This window comes from Bombina bombina, chromosome 12 (genome assembly GCF_027579735.1).
Source record: "Bombina bombina isolate aBomBom1 chromosome 12, aBomBom1.pri, whole genome shotgun sequence".
NCBI lineage: Eukaryota > Metazoa > Chordata > Amphibia > Anura > Bombinatoridae > Bombina > Bombina bombina.
In genome coordinates this window covers 79,138,529-79,153,915 of record NC_069510.1, presented here as the reverse complement: position 1 = coordinate 79,153,915, position 15,387 = coordinate 79,138,529, and the positions used below count along the sequence as shown (strand labels likewise).

General features: G+C 40.6%; 1 protein-coding gene across 5 annotated transcripts in view; it reads left to right on the top strand.

The window, feature by feature from the left end:
- ZNF618 (zinc finger protein 618) overlaps nt 1–9,547 on the top strand; it is a 692,337-nt gene extending 682,790 nt beyond the window's left edge. For all 5 annotated transcript variants that reach the window (XM_053696021.1, XM_053696019.1, XM_053696018.1 and 2 more), the window contains exon 15: nt 7,007–9,547. In XM_053696021.1, coding sequence (XP_053551996.1) covers nt 7,007–8,514 — 1,508 coding nt within the window. In that variant the 3' untranslated portion in view covers nt 8,515–9,547. The remainder of the gene's footprint in view (nt 1–7,006) is intronic.
- The last annotated feature ends 5,840 nt before the right edge of the window (nt 9,548–15,387 follow it).

The following is a 15,387-nucleotide window of genomic DNA, read 5'->3' as shown; positions in this document are numbered from 1 at the left end:
CCTGTTAAGTGTAGTCTGTCCACGGGTCATCATTACTTATGGGATATTAACTCCTCCCCAACAGGAAGTGCAAGAGGATCACCCAAGCAGAGCTGCTACATAGCTCCTCCCCTCTACGTCACACCCAGTCATTCTCTTGCACCCAACTAATAGATAGGATGTGTGAGAGGACTGTGGTGATTAAACTTAGTTTTTTATATCTTCAATCAAAAGTTTGTTATTTTAAACGACACCGGAGTGTGTTGTTTCCTTCTCAGGCAGAATTTGAAGAAGAATCTACCTGAGTTTTTGTATATGATCTTAGCGGACGTAACTAAGATCCGTTTGCTGTTCTCGGCCATTCTGAGGAGTAAGGTAACTTCAGATCAGGGGACAGCGGGCAGGTTTACCTGCAAAGAGGTATGTTGCAGTATATTATTTTCTAAGGAATGGAATTGACTTTGAAAATACTGCTAATACCGATATAATGTAAGTACAGCCTTAAATGCAGTAGTAGCAACTGGTATCAGGCTGACATGTATATATGTTTTCACTTAAGTATTTCTGGGGAATGGCACTTCACTGGGAAAATACTGTATGCATATAACTTTTAGCCTAACTTGCAGTGTGAGCGACTAGCAGCAGGCTTTTTAATGACATTTCATATATTAGATTTTAAACGTTTACTGGCATGTTAAATCGTTTAATTATCTGAGGTACTTGGTGAAAATTGTTTTGGGCTTTATTTTCCACATGGCTGTCGTTGTTTTAAATTAAAACAGTTTACTGAGCTTCCCTCACTGTTGTAGTGTGAGTGGGAGGGGCCTATTTTGGCGCTTTTTACTACGCATCAGAAATTCAGTCACAGTCTGTCTTTTTCTCCCTGCATGATCCAGGACGTCTCCACAGAGCTCAGGGGTCTTCAAAACTAGTTTTGAGGGAGGTAATCACTCACAGCAGACCTGTGAGACTGTGCTTGACTGTGATAAAAACGCTTATATTGTCAATTGTTATACGTTTTTTTTCTGATATTAAGGGTTAATCATCCATTGCTAATGTGTGCAATCCTTTGCTAAATTTGGTTTATATAACTAATCCGGTTCATTTTTATTCAACTGTGTCAGTTTTTTTGTGTGCTTCTTAAAGGCACAGTAACGATTTTACATCTTGCTTGTAAATTTAGTTGAAAAATATTTCCAAGCTTGCTAGTCTAATTGCTAGTTTGTTTAAACATGTCTGACACAGAGGAAACTCTTTGTGCAATATGTTCAAAAGCCAAGGTGGAGCCCAATAGAAATTTATGTACTAATTGCATTGATGCTACTTTAAATAAAAGTCAATCTGTACATGTTAAGCAACATTCACCAGACAACGAGGGGGAAGTTATGCCGACTAACTTGCCTCACGTGTCAGTACCTGCATCTCCCGCTCAGGAGGTGCGTGATATTGTAACGCCAAGTACATCAGGGCGGCCATTACAAATCACTTTACAAGACATGGCTAATGTTATGACTGAGGTTTTGTCTAAATTGCCAGAACTTAGAGGTAAACGAGATCACTCTGAGATGAGAACAGAGTATACTGATAATGCTAGGGCCATGTCTGATACTGCGTCACAATATGCAGAGCATGAGGACGGAGAGCTTCATTCTGCGGGTGACGGATCTGATCCAAATAAATTGGATTCAGACATTTCAAATTTTAAGTTTAAGCTGGAAAACCTCCGTGTATTGCTAGGGGAGGTGTTAGCGGCTCTGAATTATTGTAACACAGTGGCAATCCCAGAGAAAATGTGTAGGTTGGATAAATATTTTGCGGTACCGACGAGTACTGACGTTTTTCCTATACCTAAGAGACTTACTGAAATTATTACTAAGGAGTGGGACAGACCCGGTGTGCCTTTCTCACCCCCTCCTATATTCAGAAAAATGTTTCCAATAGACGCCACCACACGGGACTTATGGCAGACGGTCCCTAAGGTGGAGGGAGCAGTTTCTACTTTAGCTAAGCGTACCACTATCCCGGTGGAGGATAGCTGTGCCTTTTCAGATCCAATGGATAAAAAGTTAGAGGGTTACCTTAAGAAAATGTTTGTTCAACAAGGTTTTATATTACAACCCCTTGCATGCATTGCGCCTGTCACGGCTGCGGCAGCATTTTGGTTTGAGTCTCTGGAAGAGACCCTTGACTCAGCGACATTAGATAAGATTTCACTTAAGCTTAAAACCCTTAAGCTAGCTAATTCATTTATTTCTGATGCCGTAGTACATTTAACTAAACTTACGGCTAAGAATTCCGGATTCGCCATTCAGGCACGCAGAGCGCTGTGGCTAAAATCCTGGTCAGCTGATGTAACTTCTAAATCGAAACTACTTAACATACCTTTCAAGGGGCAGACTTTATTCGGGCCCGGTTTGAAAGAAATTATCGCTGATATTACGGGAGGTAAAGGCCATGCCCTGCCTCAAGACAGAGCTAAACCCAGGGCTAGATAGTCTAATTTTCATGCCTTTCGTAATTTCAAGGCAGGAGCAGCTTCAACTTCCTCTGCTCCAAAACAGGAAGGAGCTGTTGCTCGCTACAGACAAGGCTGGAAACCTAACCAGGCCTGGAACAAGGGCAAGCAGGCCAGAAAGCCTGCTGCTGCCCCTAAGACAGCATGAAGTGAGGGCCCCCGATCCGGTAACGGATCTAGTGGGGGGCAGACTCTCTCTCTTCGCCCAGGCTTGGGCAAGAGATGTCCAGGATCCCTGGGCGTTGGAGATCATATCTCAGGGATATCTTCTGGACTTCAAAGCTTCTCCTCCACAAGGGAGATTTCACCTTTCAAGGTTGTCAACAAACCAGATAAAGAAAGAGGCGTTTCTACGCTGTGTACAAGACCTTTTACTAATGGGAGTGATCCATCCAGTTCCACGGTCGGAACACGGACAAGGGTTTTACTCAAATCTGTTTGTGGTTCCCAAAAAAGAGGGAACCTTCAGACCAATATTGGATTTAAAGATCCTAAACAAATTCCTAAGAGTTCCATCATTCAAGATGGAAACTATTCGGACAATCTTACCCATGATCCAAAGAGGTCAGTACATGACCACAGTGGATTTAAAGGATGCTTACCTTCACATACCGATTCACAGAGAACATTACCGGTATCTAAGGTTTGCCTTCCTAGACAAGCATTACCAGTTTGTAGCTCTTCCCTTCGGGTTGGCTACGGCTCCAAGAATCTTTACAAAGGTTCTGGGCTCTCTTCTGGCGGTACTAAGACCGCGAGGAATTTCGGTAGCTCCGTACCTAGACGACATTCTGATACAAGCGTCAAGCTTTCAAACTGCCAAGTCTCATACAGAGTTAGTACTGGCATTTCTAAGATCACATGGGTGGAAAGTAAACGAGGAGAAGAGTTCTCTCTTACCACTCACAAGAGTTCCCTTCTTGGGGACTCTTATAGATTCTGTAGAAATGAAAATTTACCTGACAGAGGACAGGTTAACAAAGCTTCTAAATGCTTGCCGTGCCCTTCATTCCATTCAACACCCGTCAGTGGCTCAATGCATGGAGGTAATCGGCTTAATGGTAGCGGCAATGGACATAGTTCCTTTTGCACGCCTGCACCTCAGACCGCTGCAATTGTGCATGCTAAGTCAGTGGAATGGGGGTTACTCAGATTTGTCCCCTACGCTGAATCTGGATCAGGAGACCAGAGATTCTCTTCTATGGTGGCTTTCTCGGCCACATCTGTCCAGGGGGGTGCCCTTCAGCAGGCCAGACTGGACAATTGTAACTACAGACGCCAGCCTTCTAGGTTGGGGCGCTGTCTGGAATTCCCTGAAGGCGCAGGGATCATGGACTCAAGAGGAGAGTCTCCTTCCAATAAACATTCTGGAATTGAGAGCAGTTGTCAATGCCCTTCTGGCTTGGCCTCAGTTAGCAACTCTGAGGTTTATCAGGTTTCAGTCGGACAACATCACGACTGTGGCTTACATCAACCATCAGGGAGGGACAAGAAGTTCCTTAGCGATGATGGAAGTATCAAAGATAATTCGCTGGGCAGAGTCTCACTCTTGCCACCTGTCAGCGATCCACATCCCAGGAGTGGACAACTGGGAGGCGGATTTCCTAAGTCGCCAGACTTTTCATCCGGGGGAGTGGGAACTTCATCCGGAGGTCTTTGCCCAAATACTTTGTCGTTGGGGCAAACCAGATATGGATCTCATGGCGTCTCGCCGGAACGCCAAGCTTCCTCGTTACGGGTCCAGGTCCAGGGACCCGGGAGCGGTCCTGATAGATGCCTTGACAGCACCTTGGACCTTCAGGATGGCTTATGTGTTTCCACCCTTCCCGATGCTTCCTCGTTTGATTGCCAGGATCAAACAGGAGAAAGCATCAGTGATTCTAATAGCGCCTGCGTGGCCACGCAGGACCTGGTATGCAGATCTAGTGGACATGTCATCCTGTCCACCTTGGTCTCTGCCTCTGAGACAGGACCTTCTAATTCAGGGTCCTTTCAAACATCAAAATCTAATTTTTCTGAAGCTGACTGCATGGAAATTGAACGCTTAATTTTATCAAAGCGTGGATTTTCGGAGCCAGTAATTGATACCTTAATACAGGCTAGGAAACCTGTTACCAGGAAAATTTACCATAAAATATGGCGTAAATACTTACACTGGTGCTAATCCAAGGGTTACTCATGGAGTAAGGTTAGGATTCCTAGGATATTGTCTTTTCTACAAGAAGGTTTAGAAAAGGGTTTATCTGCTAGTTCGTTAAAGGGACAGATCTCAGCTCTGTCCATCCTTTTACACAAGCGTCTGTCAGAAGTTCCAGACGTTCAGGCTTTTTGTCAGGCTTTGGCCAGGATTAAGGCTGTGTTTAAATCTGTTGCTCCGCCGTGGAGCTTAAACTTAGTTCTTAACGTTTTACAGGGTGTTCCGTTTGAACCCCTTCACTCCATTGATATCAAGCTGTTATCTTGGAAAGTTCTGTTTTTAATGGCTATTTCCTCGGCTCGTAGAGTCTCTGAATTATCAGCCTTACATTGTGATTCTCCGTATCTGATTTTTCATTCAGATAAGGTAGTTCTGCGTACTAAACCTGGGTTCTTACCTAAGGTAGTCACTAACAAGAATATCAATCAAGAGATTGTTGTTCCATCATTGTGTCCTAACCCTTCTTCAAAGAAGGAACGACTTCTGCACAATCTAGATGTAGTCCGTGTCCTGAAATTTTATTTACAGGCAACTAAAGATTTTCGACAAACTTCTTCCCTGTTTGTCGTTTATTTTGGACAGAGGAGAGGTCAAAAAGCATCTGCTACCTCTCTATCCTTTTGGCTTCGTAGCATAATACGTTTAGCCTATGAGACTGCTGGACAGCAACCTCCTGAAAGGATTACAGCTCATTCTACTAGAGCTGTGGCTTCCACTTGGGCCTTTAAGAACGAGGCCTCTGTTGAACAGATTTGCAAGGCTGCAACTTGGTCTTCTCTTCATACTTTTTCCAAATTTTACAAATTTGACACTTTTGCTTCTTCGGAGGCTGTTTTTGGGAGAAAGGTTCTTCAGGCAGTGGTTCCTTCCGTATAGAGATCCTGCCTGTCCCTCCCGTCATCCGTGTACTTAGCTTTGGTATTGGTATCCCATAAGTAATGATGACCCGTGGACTGACTACACTTAACAGGAGAAAACATAATTTATGCTTACCTGATAAATTCCTTTCTCCTGTAGTGTAGTCAGTCCACGGCCCGCCCTGTTTTTTAAGGCAGGTCTAAATTTTTTAATTATACTCCAGTCACCACTGCACCCTATAGTTTCTCCTTTCTCGTTTGGTTCTTGGTCGAATGACTGGGTGTGACGTAGAGGGGAGGAGCTATGTAGCAGCTCTGCTTGGGTGATCCTCTTGCACTTCCTGTTGGGGAGGAGTTAATATCCCATAAGTAATGATGACCCGTGGACTGACTACACTATAGGAGAAAGGAATTTATCAGGTAAGCATAAATTATGTTTTTGAAAATGCAGTACATTCTTGTGATGAGTTAATCTTAAGTACAGGTGGCCCTCGGTTTACGCCGGTTCAATTTGCGCTGTTTCAGAATAACAGCCTTTTTTTTCAGTCATGGGACTGCTATTGAAATGCATTAAAAATCAGTGCACTAATTAAAATAGCCAGTAGGTGGAGCTGTCCGCTTGTGTTTCAGCAAAGTTAAACTAGTTTAACAGCCTTAAATTGATCTGTGTACACAGAGCAGACCAGACCTATTGAGCAAACAAGATCTAGCAGACACTTCCCTATTATCTTCCTGTCCAGCAGCTTGAGGTAGGGTTGCCACCTCAGCCATATTTTCCTGGACACTTATGAGTTACACATGCTACAGGGTGTGCAGGAAGGAACATGTATTGTGTTTCTGGACAGCACTATTCATATTCCTCCCTGCACACCCTGCAGCATGTGTAACTTATAAGTGTTCTGTATTTTAAGGGACGGGTGGCAACCCTAGCTTGAAGTGAGGGTGCCTAACTGGCTATTAATCACTGCAGATTGAAATGCATAGAATAGGCGCAGAACCAATATTATCTAACATGCTAACAATGCATAGAACTGATTGCAGAAAAATGCAAGTAAAACAAACGTTTTTGTTCATTAAACTTAGTTTGATGATGATGCAATCTGTTGTGTAATTATTTTATTAGTTGATGTTTAGCAAATGGTTTTTGTTCATTAAACTTAGTTTGATGATGATACAATCTATATTATTAGGTTTATAATGCTGTTTAGCATTTAAAGTCTTCATTTCCAACCTTAAAAAATAATGTATTAGGTGTTACTTATGACAATTTTGAGAGGGGCCTGGTACCTAACTCCCTCACTTCCCATTGACTTACATTATAAACTGGGTTTCAATTTACAACCATTCCTCCTGGAACCTAACCCCGGCGTAAACTGAGGGCTACCTGTAATCATAATGTAAATGAGATGAGAAGTTCCATATGATTTTAGTAAACATATTCTATTTTTTATTTTGTAGCAACGGCGGTGGCACCTGTTAACAATACACTACCTGAAAAGGAACGGCAACACATTGCTGAGCGCTTGCTGAGGGTTATGTGTGCTGACCTTGGAGCACTTAGCGTGGTTAATGGCAAAGACTTCCTCAAACTAGCTCAAACACTAGTTGACACTGGAGCTCGCTATGGAGCGTTCTCTGTAAATGAGATTCTGGGGAACATGAATACACTTGCTCTAAAGCATTTACCTCGCATGTACAACCAGGTCAAAGTGAAAGTTACATGTGCCCTGGGCAGCAATATCTGCTTAGGGATTGGAGTGACTTGTCACTCGCAAAGTGTTGGCTCTGACACCTGTTACATACTCACAGCATATCAAGCAGAAGGTGTCCAAATTAAACGATATGTCTTAGGAATCAAAGATGTGGAAAATCGTGACAGTGGAGAATTTATCCATCAGTGGGTGCAGAATGTCCTCTCTGAGTTTGTTATGTCAGAGATTAGGACAGTGTATGTTACAGACTGCAAGGTCAATTCTTCTGCTTTTTCCAAGGTTGGAACCTGCTTGCGTTGTTCAGCCTGCTCCTTAAACTCAGTGGTACAAAGTGTTCTCAACAAGCGCACACTGCAAGCTCGGAATATGCATGAGGTTATTGAACTATTGAATGTCACAGAGGAGCTTGCTGGGTCATCTGGTATCTCAAAGGAGACATTTGGTTCATTAGAAGAAACCTCTCCCCCACCCTGTTGGAACTCTGTGACCGATTCTCTCCTGCTTGTTCATGAACGATATGAGCAAATTTGTGAATTCTACAGTCGTGCAAAAAAAATGAATATCATACAAAACCTAAACAAGCATTTACTGAGCAATTTGGCTGCCATTCTAGCTCCAGTGAAGCAAGCTGTGATAGAGCTTAGCAACGAGCATAAACCTACTCTCCAGCTTGTGCTGCCAACTTATGTTAAATTGGAGAAGCTCTTCACTTCCAAAGCAAATGATGCAGGTGTGATCAGCAAGCTCTGCCATCTCTTTCTTGAAGCTTTGAAGGAAAATTTTAAAGTTGAGTCTGCACATAAAGTAGCTATGATTTTAGACCCTCAGCAGAAGCTAAGGCCTGTTCCACCTTACCAACATGAAGAGATTATCGGCAAAGTCTGTGAATTAATCAATGAAGTCAGAGATGGTGCAGATGAAGCAGAGTTTGAGGCACCTACTAAAAAAGCAAGACAAGCTGTAGAGACAAACAAAGTTCAGGAAGACGATCGCATGGGGAAAAATGAAGTCTACGAATATTTGCAAGAGCCCCTTTTTCAGGTTACTCCAGACCTCTTCCAATATTGGTCTTCTGTTACCCAAAAACATACAAAGCTATCCAAACTTGCCTTCTGGCTTCTAGCTGTACCTGCTGTGGGAGCCAGGAGTGAATGTGTAAATATGTGTGAACAGACAATACTAATCAAAAAAAGAAGACTTCTTAGCCCAGAAGACATGAATAAAGTCTTGTTTCTGAAATCTAATATGCTTTAAAGAAACATTTTGAATAAATCATTTGTTTTAATAAATAAAACACTGTTCCAAAAAAAAAAGTTATTCAAGCTCAAAACACTGTGGACCTCAAAAAATGTCTAGGAACCAAGTGCTTTTTTTCTTTATTTTAATTTTTTTTTTTAAAACAAAAAGAAGATACAATAAAAAAGGGTTGATGGAATCTTGAACACACTGAAGCATGTACAAAGAGCTTGTAGCTGTATAGACTGATCGTTAGGACGGTCGTCTTTCTTATTACAGGCAGCTTACCTCCAAAGACACTTGAAGTCTTTGCTTCTCCTCACGAATTCTCACAGTGGGCTCTTTGCTCCTTCCAATAACTGTAAACATTTCTGGGCATTGGTGCAGCCTTATTAACATACAGTGTATATTAGTAAGGTAACATTCACAAAATGTATCCATATAAAGGAAAAATTCAGGAACCTAGATGGAGTCTTCATGGAACTGTAAAAAGGAAAATAATTTTAATCAGATATTTTCATTAAACTATCTCCATTCCCTTTTTGTTTATTGTTTGGAAAACAAATTAGGAACAAAAGTAGTGCATTATAAAGGGAAATATATATAAATATATATTCTTTTTTAAGAATATGAAGATGTTCTCCTCTTTAAACTACTGTATATCACTTCTACTGTATTTCCTGCCTATGGTAGACTACCCTTACGAGTATGTTACATTTGTTGTCTCCAATGAACAATAATACTTTTTTTTTCTAATTTATGAACAGTATGGAATGTAACCTTTTCCGATTACAGAGGTGTGATTGTGAATGTATGTGCACTTGCTCTACAACCCTCTCAGTTTAAATCTAGTAGCACAAATCTTTTTCTGCAATATTTTCACTCGATCACGAGCTGTTCAAGCTTGCTACTTACTGGCCACACAACAGAAAATGACAGAAAGTGATGTGAGTTGGTTTGTTTTTATTATTATTGCTTGTTTTAAGGGCTTTTAATGAATTAATTAATTAATTTGTCTGGTAGATGGGGGTTTACTTACCAACGTCAATCATTTTGATGAGTTGTCTTGGTGATTGCAAGTTCTAATTTACAAAAAAAAAAAAAAACATTTTAATTTTGTTCTGCAAATAATTGGTTCTTATTGTCCATATTAATCCATTTCATTGCTAATTAATGTTTATTGAAAGGGATAATATGCACAACTAAAGGGTCATGGAACTTCCAGATGTCATATGTTACATTTAAAAAAACAGTGATAACCTGAATTTTAGGGAAGTGTTTATTACTGTGGATATAGTAATTTATATCTCCAGACTCTATTTTATTTATATAGCCACATAGAGAGTTATATATGGTTGCATAGCTACAATTTAGAAGGTAGAAATAAGATTTATGAGCCCAGGCTGTAGGTTGTTTTTTATATATCTGGTTAAATGCATTTATTAAAATAAACATATAAAAGAATAAAAGGTAATGAAACATTATAGCTCCCGCTGCTATAACACATAGATGTGGGTCTATCGGTGCAGCCAATCACAGCCAACATCTGCTTAGGTATTGAGTTCTGTATCATTGGTTAGTCCTAAAGAATGTAACTTCTGCATAGTTATTGATTGGTTGAACTAACATATCCTTATTCATTTCACAAAAGGTTTTGTTTTTTTTTTGTTTTTTTTTTGTTTCCCCACTTTTTTACTTTTTTTTTGTTCATTTTAATGTTAAGTATTAAAACAGTATGTTTAACATTAAAACATTTGTTATGCAAAATGAAAACAGAAAATCCTTTGGAGATGTTAGATTATAACCCAGAATTTTAAATCTGTTCCCTTTTTAAACTAGGTGCCATTTACAATATACTGTACAGTAATAATCCCTCCACTAACACAAATCATCTAAAAAATGTTCAAAAATATATTTTATTTATTATTGAAAACATACAAAAAAATAACTCAAAAATATAACACAGATCCCTAATGTTAAAATCATTATCGGAATTTTAAAATAAAGCCAGAGAATAGCAATGTAGAAATGCAATTTCTAACTGAATGTTAACAGACAAAATTATATTAACTAACATATATAGGGGCTGATTTTTCAAAGCCCGAATGCTTCTAATTCTGCCCGAGCCTTCAGGCTTGCCAGAATCAGGAGTTAAGAAGCAGCGGTCTTAAGACCGCTGCTCCTTTACTCGGCCGCCACCTCTAAGGCGGCGGACAGCAATCAGCCCAATTGGATAAGATTGGGTTGATTGACACCCCCTGCTAGCGTCTAATTGGCAGCGAATGTGCAGTGGGCGGTATTGCACAAGCATTTCACGAGAAGTGCTTGTGCAATGATAAATGCCGACAGCTTATGCTGTCTGCATTTATTGATGTCCGCTCGCACTATGATAATTCGGCCCCATGGTGTAAGATGGCAGCGCCTAATTTCACAATAGCAGCAAAGTTCAAACAACAGTATGGCCATATTGTGCATAACCAAAATGCAAAAGTGCTTAGCTACCAGTAGGTAAATCATAACCGTAAGGGGTGTCAAATGGTATTCAAGTTTTTGTGATTCCCATAAAATAATAACTGCCACTTCAGGGAATACATCAGCTGGTCAAAGAAACTTTAACATCCACACTCCTTAAAAAAATTCAGTCATGTTATCATTGTAATCAGAGTTTTCTTTCTAACTTGTAGGTTCATTCTAATCACCAGAAGATTTTCATGTATTTTTGCCAAAGAGCAGCAAGAAATTCCAAATAGGGTCATGAGGTTTCCAGTTCTAATGTCAGAGTTTTTTAGGTGTCCACAAGGAAATGACCTCACCCAGAATGTCTACCCCAAATCTTATATTAGGTAATTACAAAATTAATCAGATATCCAAGCTACAGTTAATACCTAAATTGAATAAATCGCTAGTATCAATTTCAAATCAGAAATAAGTCTCATTTATTAAAAGCAATTTAAATGTTATGGATTTCTAGTGTTCAAGCTTAGAAAAAAAATTGCCATCAAGAACTGACTGATAATACTGCCTAGCCACATTGTGATCTTAATTTAACTGTACATTTTTGGAGGATGCAGGTATAAGGAGAAAGTGGCTTTTATATAGAAATGTAAACTTCCTTGTTTCTCTTAAGCTGGACGTATTTCTCTTGTTAAGTGTATTCAGTCCACGAGTCATCCATTACTTATGGGATTATATCTCCTTCCCAACAGGAAGTTGCAAGAGGATCACCCAAGCAGAGCTGCTATATAGCTCCTCCCCTCACACGTCATATCCAGTCATTCTCTTGCAACTCAACTAAGATAGGTCGTTGTGAGAGGTCTGTGGTGTTTTTATACTTAGTTTATTTCTTCAATCAAAAGTTTGTTATTTTAAATGGCACCGGAGTGTGCTGTTTGTTCTCAGGCAGTATTTAGAAGAAGAATCTGCCTGCGTTTTCTATGATCTTAGCAGAAGTAACTAATATCCACTGGCTGTTCTCGCACATTCTGAGGAGTGAGGTAACTTCAGAAAGGGAATAGCATGCGGGGTTCCCTGCAGATGAGGTATGTGCAGTAAAATATTTTTCTAAGGAATGGAATTGACTAAGAAAATACTGCTGATACCGATGTAATGTAAGTACAGCCTTAAATGCAGTAGTAGTGACTGGTATCAGGCTGATGAATGTATGTGCAGTAAAATAATTTTCTAAGGAATGGAACTTGACTAAGAAAATGCTGTTAATACTGAAGTAATATATGAGCCCTAACTGCAGTAGAAGCGACTGGTAGCAGGCTTATTGATAACACTACATAACTTTTAAAATGTATGTTTAAAACGTTTACTGGCATGTTATTCGTTTTTGTGAGGTACTTTGGTGATAAATCTTTGGGGCATGATTTTTTCCACATGGCTGACATATATTTCTGCATAGAAACAGTTAACCGAGGTTTCCCACTGTTGTGATATGAGTGGGAGGGGCCTATTTTAGCGCTTTTTTTGCGCAGTAAAAAATTAGTCACAGTCTTCCTGCTTCTTCCTCCTTGATCCAGGACGTCTCTAGAGAGCTCAGGGGTCTTCAAAATTCATTTTGAGGGAGGTAATTAGTCACAGCAGACCTGTGACAGTGTGTTTGACTGTGATAAAAACGTTAATTGTTAAATTGATTATCCGTTTTGGGTATTAAGGGGTTAATCATCCATTTGCTAGTGGGTGCAATACTTTGCTAACTTAATACATTTACTGTGAAAATTTGGTTGCTATAACTGATTTGGGTCATTGTTATTTCAACTGTACAGTTTTGTTTTGTTTTTGTGCTTCTTAAAGGCGCAGTAGCACATTCTGAGGAGTGGGGTAACTTTCAGAAAGGGAATAGCATGCGGGGAATCCCGCAAACGAGGTATGTGCAGTAAATTATTTTTCTAAGGAATGGAATTGACTAAGAAAATACTGCTGATACCGATGTAATGTAAGTACAGCCTTAAATGCAGCGGCGACTGGTATCAGGCTGATGAATGTATGTACAATAAGTAATTTTCTAAGGAATGGAATTTGACTAAGAAAATACTGTTAATACCGAAGTATTGTATAAGCCTTAACTGCAGTAGAAGCGACTGGTAGCAGGCTTATTAATAACACTAACGTTTAAAGTGTATGTTTAAAACGTTTACCGGCATGTTATTCGTTTTTTGTGAGGTACTTTGGTGATAAATCTTTTGGGGCATGAAAATTTCCACATGGCTGTTGTTTATTTCTATATAGAAACGTTTAACTGAGGTTTCCCACTGTTGTAATAGGAGTGGGAGGAGCCTATTTTAGCACTTTTTTGCGCAGTAAAAATTCAGTTTCAGTCTTCCTGCTTCTTCCTCCTTGATCCAGGACGTCTCTAGAGAGCTCAGGGGTCTTCAAAAGTCATTTTGAAATGGTCACAGCAGCAGACCTGTGACAGTGTGTTTGACTGTGATAAAAAACGTTAATTGTTAATTTGATTATCCGTTTTTGGGTATTAAGGGGTTAATCATCTATTTGCTAGTGGGTGCAATACTCTTCTAATTTAATACATTTACTGTGAAGATTTGGTTGCTATAACTGATTTGGTTCTTTATTTCAACTGTGACGTCTTTTTTTGTGCTTCTTAAAGGTGCAGTAGCGTTTTTTATATTGCTTGTAAATTTACTCGAAAGGTTTTTCCAAGCTTGCTAGTCTCATTGCGAGTCTGTTTAAACATGTCTGACACAGATGAATCTGCTTGTTCACTATGTTTGAAGGCCAATGTGGAGCCCCACAGAAATACGTGTACTAATTGTATTGATGTCACTTTGAATAAAAGTCAATCTATATCTGTAAAGAAATTATCACCAGACAACGAGGGGGAAGTTATGATGACTAACTCTCCTCACGTGTCAGTAGCTTCGCCTCCCGCTCAGGGGGGCGCGTGATATTGTGGCGCCAAGTGCATCAGAGAGGCCTATACAAATCACTTTGCAAGACATGGCGGCTGTTATGACAGAGGTATTATCTAAAGTGCCTGAATTAAGAGGCAAGCGCGATAGCTCTGGGTTAAGGACAGAGCGCGCTGATGATGTTAGAGCCATGTCTGATACTGCGTCACAATTTGCAGAACATGATGACGGAGAGCTTCATTCTGTGGGTGACGGATCTGATCCAGGGAGACCCGATTCAGAGATTTCTAATTTTAAATTTAAGCTTGAGAACCTCCGCGTATTGCTAGGGGAGGTATTAGCGGCTCTGAATGATTGTAACACAGTTGCAATTCCAGAGAAAGTATGTAGGTTGGATAGATACTTTGCGGTACCGGTGTGTACTGACGTTTTTCCTATACCTAAAAGGCTTACAGAAATTATTAGCAAGGAGTGGGATAGACCCGGTGTGCCTTTTTCCCCACCTCCGATGTTTAGAAAAATGTTCCCGATAGACGCCACCACACGAGACTTATGGCAGACGGTCCCTAAGGTGGAGGGAGCAGTTTCTACTTTAGCTAAGCGTACCACTATCCCGGTGGAGGATAGTTGTGCTTTTTCGGATCCAATGGATAAAAAATTAGAAGGTTACCTTAAGAAAATGTTTGTTCAACAAGGTTTTATCTTACAGCCCCTTGCATGCATTGCACCTGTCACTGCGGCTGCGGCATTCTGGTTTGAGTCTCTGGAAGAGGCCATTCGCACAGCTCCATTGGATGAGATTATGGCCAAGCTTAAAGCACTTAAGCTAGCTAATGCATTTGTTTCTGATGCCGTTGTACATTTAACCAAACTAACGGCTAAGAACTCTGGATTCGCCATCCAGGCGCGCAGAGCGCTATGTCTTAAATCCTGGTCAGCTGACGTGACTTCTAAATCTAAATTGCTTAATATTCCTTTCAAAGGGCAGACCTTATTCGGGCCCGGCTTGAAAGAAATTATTGCTGACATTACTGGGGGTAAGGGTCATACTCTTCCTCAGGACAGGGCCAAGTCAAAGGCCAAACAGTCTAATTTTCATGCCTTTCGTAATTTCAAGGTAGGAGCAGCATCAACTTCCTCCGCTCCAAAACAGGAAGGACCTGTTGCTCGTTACAGACAGGGCTGGAAAACTAACCAGTCCTGGAACAAGGGCAAGCAGGCCAGAAAGCCTTCTTCTGCCCCTAAGACAGCATGAAGAGAGGGCCCCCTATCCGGAAACGGATCTAGTGGGGGGCAGACTATCTCTCTTCGCCCAGGCGTGGGCAAGAGATGTTCAGGATCCCTGGGCGTGGGAGATCATATCTCAGGGATATCTTCTGGACTTCAAAGCATCTCCTCCACAAGGGAGATTTCATCTTTCAAGGTTATCAGCAAACCAAATAAAGAAAGAGGCATTTCTACGTTGTGTGCAAGACCTCTTAGTATTGGGGGTGATCCATCCAGTTCCGCGGACGGA